The 15,369-nt window shown below is 49.3% G+C and overlaps 2 protein-coding genes and 1 long non-coding RNA gene across 4 annotated transcripts; 1 reads left to right on the top strand and 2 right to left on the bottom strand.

The window, feature by feature from the left end:
* Positions 1–3,853: 3,853 nt before the first annotated feature.
* Positions 3,854–5,383, bottom strand: LOC109498331. Its single transcript, XR_002741269.2, has 2 exons — positions 4,399–5,383; positions 3,854–4,130 (listed from the first exon to the last, which is right to left on the bottom strand). It is a non-coding gene; the product is annotated as an uncharacterized LOC109498331 (long non-coding RNA).
* Positions 5,384–5,562: 179 nt separating this feature from the next.
* On the top strand, positions 5,563–9,405 carry PREB (prolactin regulatory element binding). Of its 2 annotated transcripts, XM_003984402.5 has the most exons (9): positions 5,564–5,909; positions 6,508–6,700; positions 6,887–7,107; positions 7,289–7,369; positions 7,469–7,593; positions 7,793–7,966; positions 8,109–8,181; positions 8,371–8,530; positions 8,703–9,405. In XM_003984402.5, exons 1-9 carry the CDS (start codon positions 5,775–5,777, stop codon positions 8,795–8,797), a joined length of 1,257 nt encoding a protein of 418 aa, XP_003984451.1. In that variant the 5' UTR covers positions 5,564–5,774; the 3' UTR covers positions 8,798–9,405. The 2 variants fall into 2 exon arrangements, with proteins under 2 accessions (XP_019683330.1, XP_003984451.1); XM_019827771.2 differs by lacking the exon at positions 8,371–8,530 and having other exon boundaries at positions 5,563–5,909.
* On the bottom strand, positions 9,354–15,196 carry ABHD1 (abhydrolase domain containing 1). The gene is made up of 9 exons (XM_006930445.5): positions 14,903–15,196; positions 11,583–11,743; positions 11,059–11,241; positions 10,816–10,861; positions 10,531–10,643; positions 10,232–10,405; positions 10,022–10,070; positions 9,759–9,924; positions 9,354–9,634 (listed from the first exon to the last, which is right to left on the bottom strand). Exons 1-9 carry the CDS (start codon positions 15,014–15,016, stop codon positions 9,423–9,425), a joined length of 1,218 nt encoding a protein of 405 aa, XP_006930507.2. The 5' UTR covers positions 15,017–15,196; the 3' UTR covers positions 9,354–9,422.
* Positions 15,197–15,369: the final 173 nt, after the last annotated feature.

Here is a 15,369-nt window from a genome sequence, read left to right on the forward strand (position 1 = left end):
GTGCACATTAGTGTTGCAGGATTTTTTACCTCCATACCTGGGATTCATTGTCTCGCCACTTCAAAGAATGAAGAGGTGGACACAAAATGAGTAGCAAGTAAAAGTGTATTAGAATTTAAGATCAGAAAGAAGAACAGTATGAAAGCTCTCTTTACAGAGAGGGGCCATTCGAAAGTGAATGTCCGTGGAATATAGGCAAGGGTCTTTCTTTTATAAGGTTCTGGCCGCTGCCCCCCACCCCCCTCCACACACACCCATTCCCTCCCCCGTTGTTCCTTCTCAGGTTTTACCCTTATTGGCTTGATAGCTCTAGGTGCTGGGTTGTCCATTCCTGATTGGCTTGTTTCCACTGTATGAGGTGTGGTCTATGGCCGTACCATTCCTTGTGGGCCACACATTTTATGGTCTACTTATTTTTAATCAGGTCTTTTGTCAAATTCCTGAGGGAAACCTGAGGGGGAGTAGATGGTGTCTGTTACATCCCTTTTTTGAAAATTATTTTTTAATTTACATCAAAGTTAGTTAGCATATGGTGCAACAATGATTTCAGGAGTAGATTCCTTAACACCCCTTAGTCATTTAACCCATCTCCCCACCACAACCCCTCCAGCAACGCTCTGTTTGTTCTATATATTTAAGAGTCTCTTATGTTTTGTCCCCCTCCCTGTTTCTATATTATTGTTTGCTTCCCTTCCCTTATGTTCATCTGTTTTGTATCTTAAAGTCCTCATATGAGCAAAGTCATATTTGTCTGTCTCCAACTAATCTCGCTTAGTATAATACCCTCTAGTTCCATCCACATAGTTGTAAATGGCAAGATTTCATTCTTTTTGATTGCCGAGTAATACTCCAATGTATTACACCATACCACGTCTTCTTTAGCCATTCATCAGTCGGTGGACATTTGGGCTCTTTCCATACTTTGGTTATTGTTGATTGTGCTGCTATAAACATGGGGGTGCATGTGTCCCTTTGAAACAGCACACCTGTATCCCTTGGATAAATACTTAGTGGTGCAATTGCTGGGTCGTAGGGTAGTTCTATTCTGAATTTTTTGAGGAACCTCCATATTGCTTTCCAGAGTGGCTGCACCAATTTGCATTCCCACTAGCAGTGCAAAAGAGATCCTCTTTCTCCGCATCCTTGCCAACATCTGTTGTTGCCTGAGTTGTTCATGTTAGCCATTCTGACAGGTGTGAGGTGGTGTCTCTTTGTGGTTTTGATTTGTATTTCCCTGATGATGAGTGATGTGGAGCATTTTTTCGGTTGGCCACCTGGATGTCTTCTTTGGAGAAGTGTCTACTCCTGTCTTTTGCCCATTTCTTCACTGGACTATTTGTTTTTGGGTGTTGAGTTTGATAAGTTCTTTGTAGATTTTGGATACTCTTTATCTGATATGTCGTTTGCAAATATCTTCTCCCATTCCTTCGATTGCCTTTTAGTTTTGCTGATTGTTTCCATCACTGTGCAGAAGTTTTTGACTTTGATGAGGTCCCAATAGTTAATTTTTGCTTTGGTTTCCCTTGCCTCCAGAGACGTGTTGAGTAAGAAGTTGCTGTGGCCAAGGTCAAAGAGGTTTTTGCCTGCTTTCTCCTCTAGGGTTTTGATGGCTTCCTGTCTTACCTTTAGGTCTTTCATCTGTTTTGAGTTTATTTTTGTGTGTGGTGTAAGAAAGTGGTCCGGGTTCATTTTTCTGCATGTCGCTGTCTGGTTTTTCTAGCACCATTTCCTGAAGTGACTGTCTTTATTCCATTGGATATTCTTTCCTGCTTTGTCAAAGATTTGTTGGCCATATGTTTGTGGGTCCATTTGTGGCTTCTCTATTCTGTTCCATTGATCTGAGTGTCTGTTCTTGTGCCAGTACCATACTGTCTTGATAATTACAGCTTTGTAATACAGCTTGAAGTCAGCGATTGTGATGCCTCCTGCTTTGGTTTTCTTTTTCAAGATTGTTTTGGCTATTTGGGGTCTTTTCTGGTTCCATACAAATTTTAGGATTGTTTGTTTTAGCTGTGTGAAGAACGCTGGTATTATTTTGATAGGGATTGCATTGAGTATGTAGATTGCTTTGGGTAGTATTGACATTTTAACAATATTTGTTCTTCCTATCCAGGAGCATAGAATCTTTTTCCCCTTTGTGTGTGTGTGTGTGTGTGTGTGTGTGTGTGTGTGTGTGTGTGTTTCTTCAATTTCTTTCATAAGCTTTCTATAGTTTTCAGTGTATAGATTTTTCACCTCTTTGGTTAGATTTATTCCTAGGTATTTTATGGGTTTTGGTGCAATTGTAAATTGGGTCAATTCTTTGATTTCTCTATTGCTTCATTATTGGTGTATAGGAATACAACCGATTTCTGTGCATTGATTTTATATCCTGCAACTTTGCTGAATTCATGGATCAGTTCTAGCAGTTTTTTGGTGGAATCTTTTAGGTTTTCCATACAGGGTATTATGTCATCTGCAAAGAGTGAAAGTTTGACCTCCTTCTGGCTGATTTGGATGTCTTTTATTTCTTTGTGTTGTCTGATTGCTGAAGCTAAGGCTTCCAGTACTATCTTGAATAACAGTGTCGAGAGTGGACATCCCTGTCTTGTTCCCGGCCTTAGGGGGAAACCTCTCAGTTTTTGTCCATTAAGGATGATATTAGTGGTGGGTCTTTCATACATGGCTTTTATGATCTTGAGGTATGATCCTTCTATCCCTACTTTCTTGAGGGTTTTTATCAAGAAAGGATACTGTATTTTGTGAAATGCTTTCTCTGCATCTATTGAGAGGGTCATGTGGTTCTTGTCCTTTCTTTTATTGATGTGATGTATCACATTGATTGTTTTGTGGATATTGAATCAGCCCTGAATCCCAGGTATAAATCCCACTTGGTCATGATGAATAATTAAAAAAAAAATTTTTTTTAGTATTTATTCATTTTTGAGAGAGAGAGAGACAGATCATGAACGGGGGAGGGTCAGAGAGAGAGGGAGACACAGAATCGGAAGCAGGCTCCAGGCTCTGAGCCATCAGCCCAGAGCCTGACGCGGGGCTCAAACTCACGGACCGCGAGATCGTGACCTGAGCTGAAGTCGGACGCTCAACTGACTGAGTCACCCAGGTGCCCTGAATAATTTTTTAATGTATTGTTGGATTGTCTGTTACATTCTTGAGAGGAATCTTAGGCCCAACGGGGTTTACTGTGGTCAGACCCTCCCAGCATTGATCCAAAATATATGTTTTTCCCCATCCAGGGACCTCAGGTCCTAATCTTTCTCTCTCTGCCTATTTTATCCTATCTTTCCCTATCATATTAGGTTAACAAGGATTCATACTGGAGCACCTGGGTAGCTCAGTTGGTTAAGCATCCAATTTCAGCTCAAGCCATGATCTCACAGTTCATGGGTTCAAGCCCCAGATAGGGCCCTGCACTGACAGCTCAGAGCCTCAAGCCTGGTTCAGATTCTGTGTTTCCTTCTCTCTCTGCCCCTCCCCCACTTGTGCTTGCTGTCTCTCTCAAAAATAAAGCAATAAACATCACACACACACACACACACACACACACACACACACACACACAGATGCTTAGGCAGCCAGGGGAGCAGCAGGAGGTGTCTCCTTGAAGGGATGGACATTCCTAGGGTTCACTTGAAGAGAAACATTAAGAGTCCTCATGTTGAAGATCAGAAACCCAAGTGGCCCCCCTCAGGAAGGTGGGATGTCAGGCAGAAAAGAGACTTACCCTGCCTGGGAGCCAAGTCACCTCCCTCTGAGGGTGTCAGCGTAGAGCAATCCCCATTCCCAAACCCCTGAATGCATGTGAGAAATAAGGCCACTGACCCAATCAAAGGAGGGACGTGGAGACTCGGAGCACAGTGAAGCGAGGATTTAATCAACATTCTTGCAAGAGCAGGTGTGCGATGGACGGGCACATCTGGTGTAGTTACAGCAAACAATTTGTTTCCTAGCGTGCAAGTCCCTCCTGATTCCTCATTGGCAGAGTACAATGGAGGTTACAGCCTTACCCAGACTTCGCCTATGCCCACGTAAGGCAAAAAGTAGTCTGTTTGGAACATATGTACATTTCCTGAGGCGACGCAGAGACTTTCATTCCCTCCTTTGTTCTTTGGCGCATGCTCTCGCAAAGCCTTTGGAAAATAAGCCCACAAAACAGAGAGGGTTAGAAGAACCAGGAAGTGAAGTGTCTAAGGGTTTGAGACTCCATGGGGGGAGGGGGAGTTCATATAGATTTCCAATAGGTTGTAAGCCTACTGGTAACTAGACAGCTCAGCTCTTATTTGGTATTTCTGAAAATGAATCGTCACCCTTGTCACAGAGCTGCAAGCATGGCCGGTTCTCACATCCGCCAACCACAGAGGTGAGGTGATTTGTTAAGGTAAATAGTGGTTTCCTCACACTAGGAAGCAGTGGATTCCGAGTTTGAAGCCAATTTGACTTTAAAGTCCATGCTGCCTCCATGAAAAGACAAGAGACACAGTTCAAGTTCCCAAATGTGAAATTTCCAAAGTGTGTGACCTGGAACACATCACTTCCTCTCTGGGGTAAAAGGTAAAGGCTGCACCTGTGTATTGGTGTAGGAAACAAAGGCAAAAGAAAAAATTACATTTCCTTACCACTTTGACAATTCCTTGAGACAGAGTGACCTCTGGAAACTCAACTGCCTCCATGTTGACACTTTGCTAAGGGCAAAAGTCAGTCTTAGCTTAACATTGTCCCGCCCCTCTAGGATCCTGTAGATCTAATTTAATATAAAAATTCCTTTGGAATCTTTATCTCTACCCCTCAAGATACATGTTGGCAATCATGCTCCAAGCATATGGCCCACTGATATACATCTGAAGCATCCGTGACTGAGGTTTTACTGACCAGTAATAAATGACGTTTTCCTAACAACAGCCAGCCCCCTCAGGGTCCTGGAAACCTAGCTTCCAAAATACCTTGGAGGCTTACGCTGTCCCTAACCGCCTCTCAACTTGAAAGTATATCATCAGTCACCCCTCACAGCGCCAGTGCAGCTCTTTCTGCCCAAGGGTCCTGTCCTGGGCTTTAATAAAACCACCTTTTTGCACCAAAGACGTCTCAAGAATTCTTTCTTGGTCATCCGCTCTGACCCCCACCCCCCCACCCCACTTCCACATCAGGTATCACTCCTGAAATGGGGACAACCCTAATCCAAGATTTTTTTTTTTTTTTTTAAGATTTTATTTTTAAGTAATCTCTACGCCCAAGGTGGGGCTCGAATTGACAACACAGAGATCAAGGGAAGCATGCCCTGGGACTGACAGCCAGGGGCATCCAAGGATTTCTTTCTGTAAAGGTTTATTAGCCTCTTTTAACCTTTATTAGCTCCCCTCCTCCCCCAGAATCACCAAGCACATCCCCTGGAAGGGGAGCCTGCCTCTTTGACCCCACGCAAACACGACGGAGACTCACGACCCAGGCGGACAGAATCTTGGCGCGGGGCTTGCGTCATCCCGATGCCCGCTAGTGCTGACGCGTATTGGCGGGCCTGCGCCTGCGCAAGGAGAGCAGGGCTAAGTGCGCGTGCGCACTGCGCGTTCACCGGGCAGGGTTAAGACCGCTCGGAGCGGAGATATGGATTCCTGAGTGGGGTGAAGAGTTTTGCCAACTCCGAGGGAGCGAGGGAGCAGTCGAGAATCCTCCTGGCGGCTACGGGATCAAGTTGAATCGCGGCAGGGCGAGTGGTCGAAAGCCGGGCGTGGCATGTCCCGGGTGCCCCGGTGCGGACAGTGAAGCGCGCGGCGAGCGGGATGGGCCGGCGCCGGGCGCCCGAGCTGTACCGGGCCCCGTTCCCGTTGTACGCGCTTCAGGTCGACCCCAGCGCGGGGCTGCTCATCGCTGCGGGCGGAGGAGGCGCTGCCAAGACGGGCATAAAGAATGGCGTGGTGAGAGCTCAGGGCCACTGGGGCCGGTCACGGCACGGGCGACGGGGGGTAAGGGGCCTTGGGGGTGGGCTGTACCTCCGGCTGCACACTAGCTGCATTTCTAGCTTGCCCCCTCCCCGGTGGAAAGCCCGGCGCCCTGGCGGGAATTTCACCTGAGAACTTACCACGAATCGTAAAGTGGAGTAAAAACAGCACACGACACCGCTTAGGCAGGAACGCTTCAACTCAACCTCACAGGCAGCTCCAGGGGTCTTATCCTGGTCTTTTCTGGGGAGATCGCATAGAGCTGTGTCTCTGCTCTCTAGCAGCGGCAAGAGTGCTGCATTTGGTCTTTAGGCAAGGGTTCTTCACTCTTCTGAGGATTACCCAATTATTTTGTAAACTGGAGGTATTAATCCCAACCCTCCTTGCTGTACAGATTTGTGAGGTTCCAAAGAAAGAAAGAAAAGGAAAGAAGCAAGCAGGCTGGGAAAAGCCTTTTAAGTAGAAAGTGTAGTAAGCAAAGAGATAGGGCTTTAGACTATAGGATGTAAGGTTGTCCTTGAGGTGCTCTCTGGGCGCCCCTGAACCTTGCTCACCCTGGTTCCCTCTTCCACAGCACTTTCTGCAGCTAGAACAAATTAATGGGCGCCTGAGCGCCTCTTTGCTACACTCTCATGACACAGAGACACGGGCTACCATGAACTTGGCGCTGGCTGGTAACATCCTTGCTGCAGGGCAGGATGCCCACTGTCAGCTTCTGCGCTTCCAGACCCATCAGCAGAAGGGCAAAAACAAGACAGAGAAGGCAGGTGAGAAGCTCCCTCTTTAGCTTTGGGGTAAGGGTTAAATGAGTAAGATCACTTATTTTGGTTCCAAAAAAAGGGGTTGGAAGTGGGTTATGGTAGCAGGCAAGAAGCTGGATGTTCACTACGAGGGAGGGGGCAAGTACTACTTACTATAGGGCCCTGAAACCTGGCAGACTCTTTGTATTTCAGGTTGCAAGGAACAGGGGCCACGACAGAGGAAGGGGGCAGCCCCAGTAGAGAAGAAGTCTGGAGCCGAAACCCACCAGGAGGGAGTAGAACTCAGTGTAGAGAATTTGCAAGCGGTGCAGACAGACTTCAGCCCTGATCCGTTGCAAAAAGTTGTATGCTTCAACCATGATAACACCCTGCTCGCCACTGGAGGGACGGATGGCTACGTTCGTATCTGGAAGGTGTGGTTTTGTGGGTTAGAGGATGAGTGTCAGTAGCAGCAAGGTCAGATTGTGATGAACTGATCATGGGTTCTGGGAAACTTGAGTGGAGCCTGTACTGAGTGGCAGAAAAAAAGAAGGGTGGGGATCATTGCACCCTTGCTGGGTACCTAGGGTAACCATGATGGTGGTTTGGTCGCAGGTACCCAGCCTAGAGAAAGTTCTGGAGTTCAGAGCCCATGAAGGAGAGATTGAGGACCTGGCTTTGGGGCCTGATGGCAAGGTGAGGAAGTGAGAGTGTCAAAAAAGTAGGTGATTATGCTGCTTGTCCAGTAAGTGGATCCCCTAACTGTCCATCCTTGGAATCTTGATTCCTGACTAGTTGGTAACTGTGGGCTGGGACCTTAAGGCCTCCGTGTGGCAGAAGGATCAGCTGGTGACACAGCTGCACTGGCAAGAGAACGGACCCACCTTTTCTAACACGCCTTACCGCTACCAGGCCTGCAGGTGTGAGACCCCAGAGGGTAGCTAAAAGAGGCACAGCCTAGATGTGGTGGGGGAGAGGGAAGAGACTGGGGGGAAGCTGGGGAGGATTGTAGCCTTGGTGGGTGTTACCCCAGGCCTGACCAGGGTGCAGGAGGGCACAAACCTCTGAGAAGGGCTGAGCAGGCCCCAGGAGCTGAATATCCTCTCACCTGGCCCCCAGGTTTGGGCAGGTTCCAGACCAGCCTGCCAGGCTGCGACTCTTCACAGTGCAGATTCCCCACAAGCGTCTGCGCCAGCCCCCACCCTGCTACCTCACAGCCTGGGATGGTTCCACCTTCTTGCCCCTTCGGACTAAGTCCTGCGGCCATGAAGTCATCTCCTGCCTTAGTGTCAGGTGTGAGACAGTGGTGACTTGGCTGGTTGTGGGGTGCCTGGGGAGCTTGGAAGGATGTCCTGTCTGAGGCTCTGAAGAGTACTATTGGTGAATGTTGCTGCATAGGCCCCCGGGACAGTGAGCACTTTATTTTTTGTTGCAGCGAATCGGGCACCTTCCTAGGCCTGGGCACAGTCACTGGCTCTGTTGCCATCTACATAGCTTTCTCTCTCCAGGTAATGGGTAAAGGTGGGCACAGCCCTGAGGGCTCTTTGGGGTGGGGACTCTGGGCCTGCTCGAACCTAAGTGTGTAGGAAGGGTCTGGCCCAGCTCTAGAGGAAAAGCCATCTGGGGACAGGGAGATTGTTTTCCAGGGGAATGTTCTGAACAGGGCCATCCTTCAATAGTTCTTCTCCTGTCTCCAGCGCCTCTATTATGTGAGGGAGGCTCATGGCATTGTCGTGACAGATGTGGCCTTTCTACCTGAGAAGGGTCGTGGTCCAGAGCTCCTTGGCTTCCATGAAACTGCCCTGTTCTCTGTGGCTGTGGATAGTCGTTGCCAGCTGCACTTGCTGCCCTCACGGAGTGAGTCATTGGGATGGGGGTGGGTACCGCCCTACCTCTAGCTATAGCAAAAACTTGCCCCTTGGAGAATGGGCCGCTTGTTTGTAGCCATCTGTCCCCTTCTTGAATGGTTTTGTTCTTAGGGCTGTGAAGCCCCTTTGCCTGCTGACTTCTTCCCTTACCCCTCCTGCAGGGAGTGTTCCTGTGTGGCTGCTGCTCCTGCTATGTGTTGGACTTATTGTTATGACCATCCTGCTGCTCCAGAGTGTCTTTCCAGGTTTTCTTTAGCCTTTCTGCTCTTAGGGAATCAGGGGCCTGGACATTACTGCCTTCTAGAACAGAGTGGAGGCCTGAACCCCATTGCTCATTCCACCTGAATCCATAGTTGGCGTTCCTCTGATGAGACTGACGGGCGCTGCCTGCCCTGCCCACTTAAAGCTTGGCTATGGCCCTGTGTGACTCTGAATCCTGAGAACCCTTCATTCTTCATCCGTGGATCCTCCCAGGACAGTGGTATCTGAAGGCCAGGCCACACCACCTGCATTCTTCCTCTGCCTGCCAGAGGCTCCAAAGTTGAGCTTGTCCTTTCTCCAGAAATATGTGAGGATGCCCAAGAACCTGGGGGTACTGCTGTCCATCACTTGGTCTTCACGTGAACCCCTGGCGTTTGCTGAAGCAAGCACTGGCCTGGGACTTGGCCGTTAGGGAAGGAAGGGGCAAAAGGAAGACCCAGGCAGTAATCTCTGGGTCCAGCTGGGTAGCTCCAAGCCAGCCAGGCGACATATACAATAAGTTCCTGGATGGTCTTCCCTACCCTTGAGAAAAGGGAAAATGAACCTCAGCACATTCAGCAGGAAAAGTTGATATTTAATAAACAAGCAAAGACTGAACTGAGACCCTGGTGGTACTCCTGTCAGTTCTTGCCTCCCTCAGGAGGTGAGAGATCCCTGAGGTTAAGCAGTGACACTGGGTGCTGGAAGATGGCTTTGGCATACTGATGCAAGAGGCGGTTCATGTAGCTGTGCTGCCAGGGGAACAGCCCTTCCAGGAAGCCAATGTGGCCACCCCGGGCTGTGATGAGCAGTGCAACATGGGGAGAGTGTTGGGCAGCCTGTACGGGAAGGGCTTGGGGAGGGGTTAGAGAGGAGGTCAGGAACTGGCCTTTTCTGAGAGCCCAGTCTCTCTCCCCTTGCACCTCACCACCTGTTTTCCCCAGGGCCTGTAAAGCATCCAGATTCAGGGTGCTCACCGTGGACTGGGGAGAAGGGGTCATCAGCTGCATTGAGGCAGAGCACGGGGGTCTGGATGGCATCTACCTTGGTTCTTGGGCTTGCTGCTTGGTAGTAGGTAACACAGTCTTGATATCCAAAAGCCACAGCTGTGTAGCGCTCATCAAACTGGCGGATTGTGCGGGCCTGCATGTGGTAGAGGGTGGGGTAGGCTAGCATGAGGATAGGGAATAAGAAGATACTGAACAATTTTGGGTAGGGGGTGGTGGTTGAAAGACTCTACCTGTAGCACAAAGTCTACGTTCACCACCTTTTCCATCACCTTCCTATTTCTGCAAAAGAGTTCATAGAGGTGTGACTCTCCTGGACCTGACCCTATCGTATCTCATGAATAAGCAAACCCAGTTACAAAACTAGTCTGAGCACTGGGAGAACCTGGTATTTCTGCCATCCCATCCTGCCTGCTGCCCCCTCCCACTTGCTAAAACCCTACCGGTTCACAATGTGGCAGAGTTCGGCAGTGAGGCGCTGATTGAAGAGCAGTGAGTTGAGTGGGGTCTCCAGGGAGCGGGTGGTTTCAGAGGAATCCCAGCATGCAGATAGAGTCAGTGCTGCCACCAGCCCCGAATCTTGCCCTGTTCGAGCTAGGTGGTTCAGCACTAATATCCTGAAGGATGGATCCAGGGGCCGTGAAAGAAGGGTTTGCGTTAGTGAGTTGGGAAAGGGGGAGAAGACATGGGGAAGGAAACAAAGGAAGACTGGACCTTTGGGTCAAGCCCAGGCAACCTTTACCCTCCAAGAGAGATGCCCACAGCCAGCAGTGGAGCTTGGGAGTAGCGGTGCTTTATGTGGCTCACGACTGTCTCCAGATCTTCAGTGTTGCTGGCACAAAAGGCTCTGTGAGTCTGAGGCAAACCAGATAATTGGGTAGGGAGGGAGGCCCTGGCCAGAAGCAGAAAGATGGGAGGGTTCGAGAGATGGAAGGAAAATGGAAGAAGGATGGGTAGGTAGAGCCCCAGGGCCAAGGATCTGTTAAGGGAGTGGGGTGAAGGGCTACGATGAGGAAAGGATACTCACCAGCAGTTCTTCCCCACGGCAGCCTCGGTTGTTAAATACAACAGCTCTGTGACACACACAGGTACGTCTCAGCCAGGCCTTTCCTAGAAGCCCCGCTCCCCTTTTGGTAGCCTTCAGGAAGACCCCAGTCAGAAGTGCCCCTCATATAGTGCGCTCTTCCCAGAGGTATCAGGGTCTTGATCGGCCTCCCTATTACAAGGCCTCAGATACCACCCACTGCCTCTGGGCTGGACCCATCCTTACCTATAACCATCCCTCAGAGCTTGGTTGACTAGTTGTGAGATATAGGAGTCCTGGCTACTGCCTGTGATACCAGGAAGCAGTAATACAATGGGCTGGGTGGTGCGGTCAGGATATTGACTGCTGTTGTGCTGGCCAGCCCAGTCTAGCAGGAGCTGTCCTCCATCTGGGGTTTGGAGGACTTCGCTGTGGTTTTGGAGAAAAGGGCACACCAAGATACTATGAGGAACTCCGTGTGCTTCAGAAGGTTTACCTCTGTTCCCCACAAACAACTCCCACAACTTCCCTCCTGTATCATTTGAGGGCACACACTGTGCCCGACATTAAGACCATAACAAGGTGTAATGGGACGTAAAAGATTAAATATTACCTCACTGTTGTGCAATTAAATAGCCCTTCTGTATAACCACTCTCGTTATCCTCAACACACTGAGGTACGTGGGGCAAAGATTACCTTCAGTTTTAAGAAGTAGACAGGATTTCCCTATAGTTGCAGCTTACCGTTCACCCGCTCTGTCCCTTCTTACCTCCAGTAAGGGACTGGAGGCCGAGACTGCAGCAAGACTCGAAAGATGGTTTGTAGCCGCCCCTCAAAACACCACAGCGTAGGGTAGAAAGTCTCTAGAGTGATCGGACAGTGTTGCTCCAGGAGGGCCAGAAACCGGGGCCCAGTCACCAGTTGAGGCCTCTGTAACCACAACAGTCTACCTCACTCCCCTGGATTTTGCACAGCCAGTGAGGCACCTGACACCAGAGCAACCCCTCTCCAGAGGCCGGCCTCTGGGGGTGAGAGACCTAACATACCTTAGCCTGGAATGGCCACGTCACCTCTGTTTATAATAGAGTCCAGCCGGAGCCCCAAAGAACTCCAGTCCTGGAGGGCAACCTCCGGCACGGACTCAACTGACCTGGAACCAGGGCTGGGAACTGCTGCAGCTGACTGAGTGCTGACTCCTCCGCTCAGGCTATCTGTGCCCCAAACCCATTTTGCAGAGAGCAGGTAATATCAACTGCCCGGCTGAGTCCTTGCGGAAAGGGTTGGCATCCTAGTCAGAGGCTGAAGAAATGCAGTACCATTCAATCTGTGACTTCTGCCTTGCAATTGATTTACCACACTCCTCTTCCTCAGACTAGCTCCAGCCATGCTGGCTGCGCCTGATTTTAGCACCCCGTTGCCACATACTCTTTAGCACCCCGTTGCCACATACTCGCGTTCCCTCCCTACCACGCGCTCACTGCTGCTTCTACCACAGCACCTCATTTTCTCGCTCATAGGACCCCTGTCGCCAGACCATACTCCAAAGGAGGAATGGTCTCGATGTGAACAGATTTTCCTCGTGTTTCATGCCAGCCAGAGGGAAGGTAACACAATGGCAGGGACAGACAAGTCAGTGGGGACTCGGCTCTGACTTTCCACCCCTCTGCTTGGTTCTTGGGTACACATCAAGTGAATGAGAGGGCTAGCCGCATAGCAGGCTTATGAAACAGGGGCATGCTGTACAAAGCCAAAAGGTCAGTCTCAAGAAATTTCTATTGCTGTTGCAAACCCTAAGGAACCTGAGGACCAGATTCCTATGTCTTCTGCAGTTTTAGTACCCAAAAAAGGCTAGGTAAATTATGAACTAGAGAGGCCAAGTTGCTAGCGCAGCTGTTGAGAGATGTGACTCATAACATGGTCTTTAACCCCCGGAAAAATAATGCTTGAGATTCATTGTATGCTATATGCAGGTTCTAGGCTAAGCCCAACCTTATGAGGGAGCATATTTCATAGGTGAAGAAACAGCGACTCAAAGAGTTTAAGTTGTTTGCCCAAAGTCACACAGCAAGCAAGAGGCAAAGCAGAATCCGCAATTATGATACTACCACCAATACTAGTAGGTTGAATTTATTGAGTGCTCATGTTTCAAGCATTGTGCTAAGCACTTTACATAATTATACCCTGTGATTTTCACAATAGCTCTTTGACAGTAGATCCTGTGATCCCCCGTGGGAACAGGTTGGAATGTTGAGTAAGTTGTCAAGGGTCATGAAGCCTGCCAAAGACAGCTGGTGGCGGAACTGGAATTCAAACCCAGGTCTGACTCTAGAGCTTATGCTCTTAATCACCGTACTATATTACTTCCTAATTGCCAGGATTTTGAGTTGTCATCAATCTGTGGAATTTTTTTTTTTAAGTTTATTTAAAGAGAGAATGTAAGGAGGGAAGGGGAAGAGAGAGGGAGAGACAGAATCCCATATAGGCTCCACACTGTCAGGGCAGAGTTTGGGGCTCAAACTCAACGAACCACGAGATTTTGACCTGAGCGGAGATCAAGAGTCGGACACTTAACCGACTGAGCCACCCACGTGCCCCAATTTAGGGAATTCTTGATCAAATAAGCTCAGTAGTGTAGAATAAACTAGGTCACACATTTGATTTATATGGGTTAATTTCATTTTAGCTCTAGTGAAGTATTTTTTTTTAATTTTTTAAACGTTTATTGATTTTTGAGACAGAGAGAAACAGCATGAATGGGGGAGAAACAGAGACAGAGAGAGAGGAAGACACAGAATCTGAAGCAGGCTCCAGGCTGTGAGCTGTCAGCACAGAGCCCGACGCAGGGCTCGAACTCACAGACCGCGAGATCATGATCTGAGCCGGTCAGATGCTTAACCGACTGAGCCACGCAGGCGCCCCATAGTGAAGTATTTCTTGACTCATTCCTGAGAATTAATTAGTAACATGCCATTGGTCACTGTGGGTAAATCAATAATAGTCCATTATCATGCTGGACAATCCAAACTCCTCAGGGCTTCCAGAATGTGCTTTTTCCTGCATTGTAACCAATATTTGGAAGTCAAGGAGGGGTTTGGAGTAAAAAATGGCAGAGTTCTTTGTGGCTGGTCCAAGCAAAGGAAAATGTTTATTAAGGACAGCTCTGGTCTGAAATGATTGACTTTTGAAATCAGGCATATAAGGTAGGATTTATAGGGTACTGTGAGGTTTGGATTTTTGTTTTATTAAGGCAGATTTAATACATGCGAATGTAGAAAGCTCTGAAAATACAGAAAGTTTAGATAACATTTAAATTCCCTATAGATCTTTAAGGGCTTGAGTCGATAGATTTTTTTTCATTAGACTCAGTTACCTAGAACAGCTTAATGAAGATTAAAAGATTTAGATTTTTCTGGATATATGAATTGTGTATTTTGTCTAAATTTCAGTGTTCAACTTCAGTGTCCAAGTTCATCAAAATCAACCTCTTGAGACTTTACCATTGCATTATATATACGCGGAGAGCCTAGAACTTAACACAGGGCTGAATGAACAACGACAGGGTTATCCACGAGTCCTGAGCTACACAGGGAACCTCCACCCGCCCTTAAGAGAAGCAAGGCTCTGCTAAGTGGACAGGATGGTGGGAGTCAGCCACATCTGCACAGGCCTCCGGTTCCTTTGTTCTGTGAAGTTAGTGAGAAACTCAACTCGACTGCCTTTTTAGAAGAGGAAAGCGTCTCCCTGACACCTGAGGATGCCTTCCAGCCGGCCCTTCCTCAACTGTTTGTCTCTATCATAGGGAGCAGCACCCCTCTGATGGCTGAAAGGCCCAACTGGCATGGGGAGCGTTTGGGACGCAGAGAATCTAGGCAGACAAAGAAGCAAAACTCTTCGTTAGGTGATAATAGCAAAGCAGAACACTGCTGTAGCATGGCAGGGCTGGTGGTGGAATTGGGGCATCAAATTTCACCTGGGGCAGGGGGCCCAATCATGCCACCTCCCACAAAGGGCTCTATCCCCTGGCTGGAAGCTGGCCCTTAGGCCCGAGTATCCTAAACCCGCCGGCCAGAGCTTTAGACCCGCACCCACCTGGGGCACACATATCCAGTAGTAGCCCAAGTAGAGGGTAGCGCCAAGACCCAAAAGCAGAGAGAAGGGTTCTGTCCAGGTGCCAGTCTGAGGGCTCTGGGAAGAGCTCAGCATCTTGGGTGGTTGGGTTCTGACTTCCCAGTTCTTGACCGGCTCCTGCACCTGGTTCTTGGCCCGGAGGCCGGCAGGTGTGCGCCGGGTCCCGCCCCTTACACGCCATTGGACAGTCTGTGCAGGGACGGCCTCCGCTGCCGGGTGGGGCGGGGGTCCGGGCCCCGCCCCGCCCGCCGCCGCCGCGCTCCGCGGCGGGCGTGGCAAAGGGCGGGGCCCGGACCTCGACCCGCGCCGAGCAGAACCGAGTTACCAGTGGTGACCTCCCTGCCCGTCGCCCGCTTCGCGCGCCTGGGCGCCTCCTGCTTCCGCCTCCCGGTGACTAGCGGTGCCGCCCCTTGCAAGGACCACCACCC

This window comes from Felis catus, chromosome A3, assembly GCF_018350175.1.
Source record: "Felis catus isolate Fca126 chromosome A3, F.catus_Fca126_mat1.0, whole genome shotgun sequence".
Classification (NCBI taxonomy): Eukaryota; Metazoa; Chordata; class Mammalia; order Carnivora; family Felidae; genus Felis; species Felis catus.

What these genes read in the sequence shown, in the direction of transcription:
- PREB (XM_003984402.5), top strand. Translation starts at nt 5,775, where the DNA reads ATGGGCCGGCGCCGGGCGCCCGAGCTGTACCGGGCCCCGTTCCCGTTG. An exon ending in TACCGCTACCAGGCCTGCAG is followed by an intron (nt 7,594 to 7,792) that starts GTGTGAGACCCC and finishes CCTGGCCCCCAG; the next exon opens with GTTTGGGCAGGTTCCAGACC. An exon ending in ACATAGCTTTCTCTCTCCAG is followed by an intron (nt 8,182 to 8,370) that starts GTAATGGGTAAA and finishes TCCTGTCTCCAG; the next exon opens with CGCCTCTATTATGTGAGGGA.
- ABHD1 (XM_006930445.5), bottom strand. Translation starts at nt 15,016, where the DNA reads ATGCTGAGCTCTTCCCAGAGCCCTCAGACTGGCACCTGGACAGAACCC. An exon ending in GCCGTGGGGAAGAACTGCTG is followed by an intron (nt 10,644 to 10,815) that starts GTGAGTATCCTT and finishes GGTTTGCCTCAG; the next exon opens with ACTCACAGAGCCTTTTGTGC. An exon ending in ACGTAGACTTTGTGCTACAG is followed by an intron (nt 9,925 to 10,021) that starts GTAGAGTCTTTC and finishes TACCACATGCAG; the next exon opens with GCCCGCACAATCCGCCAGTT.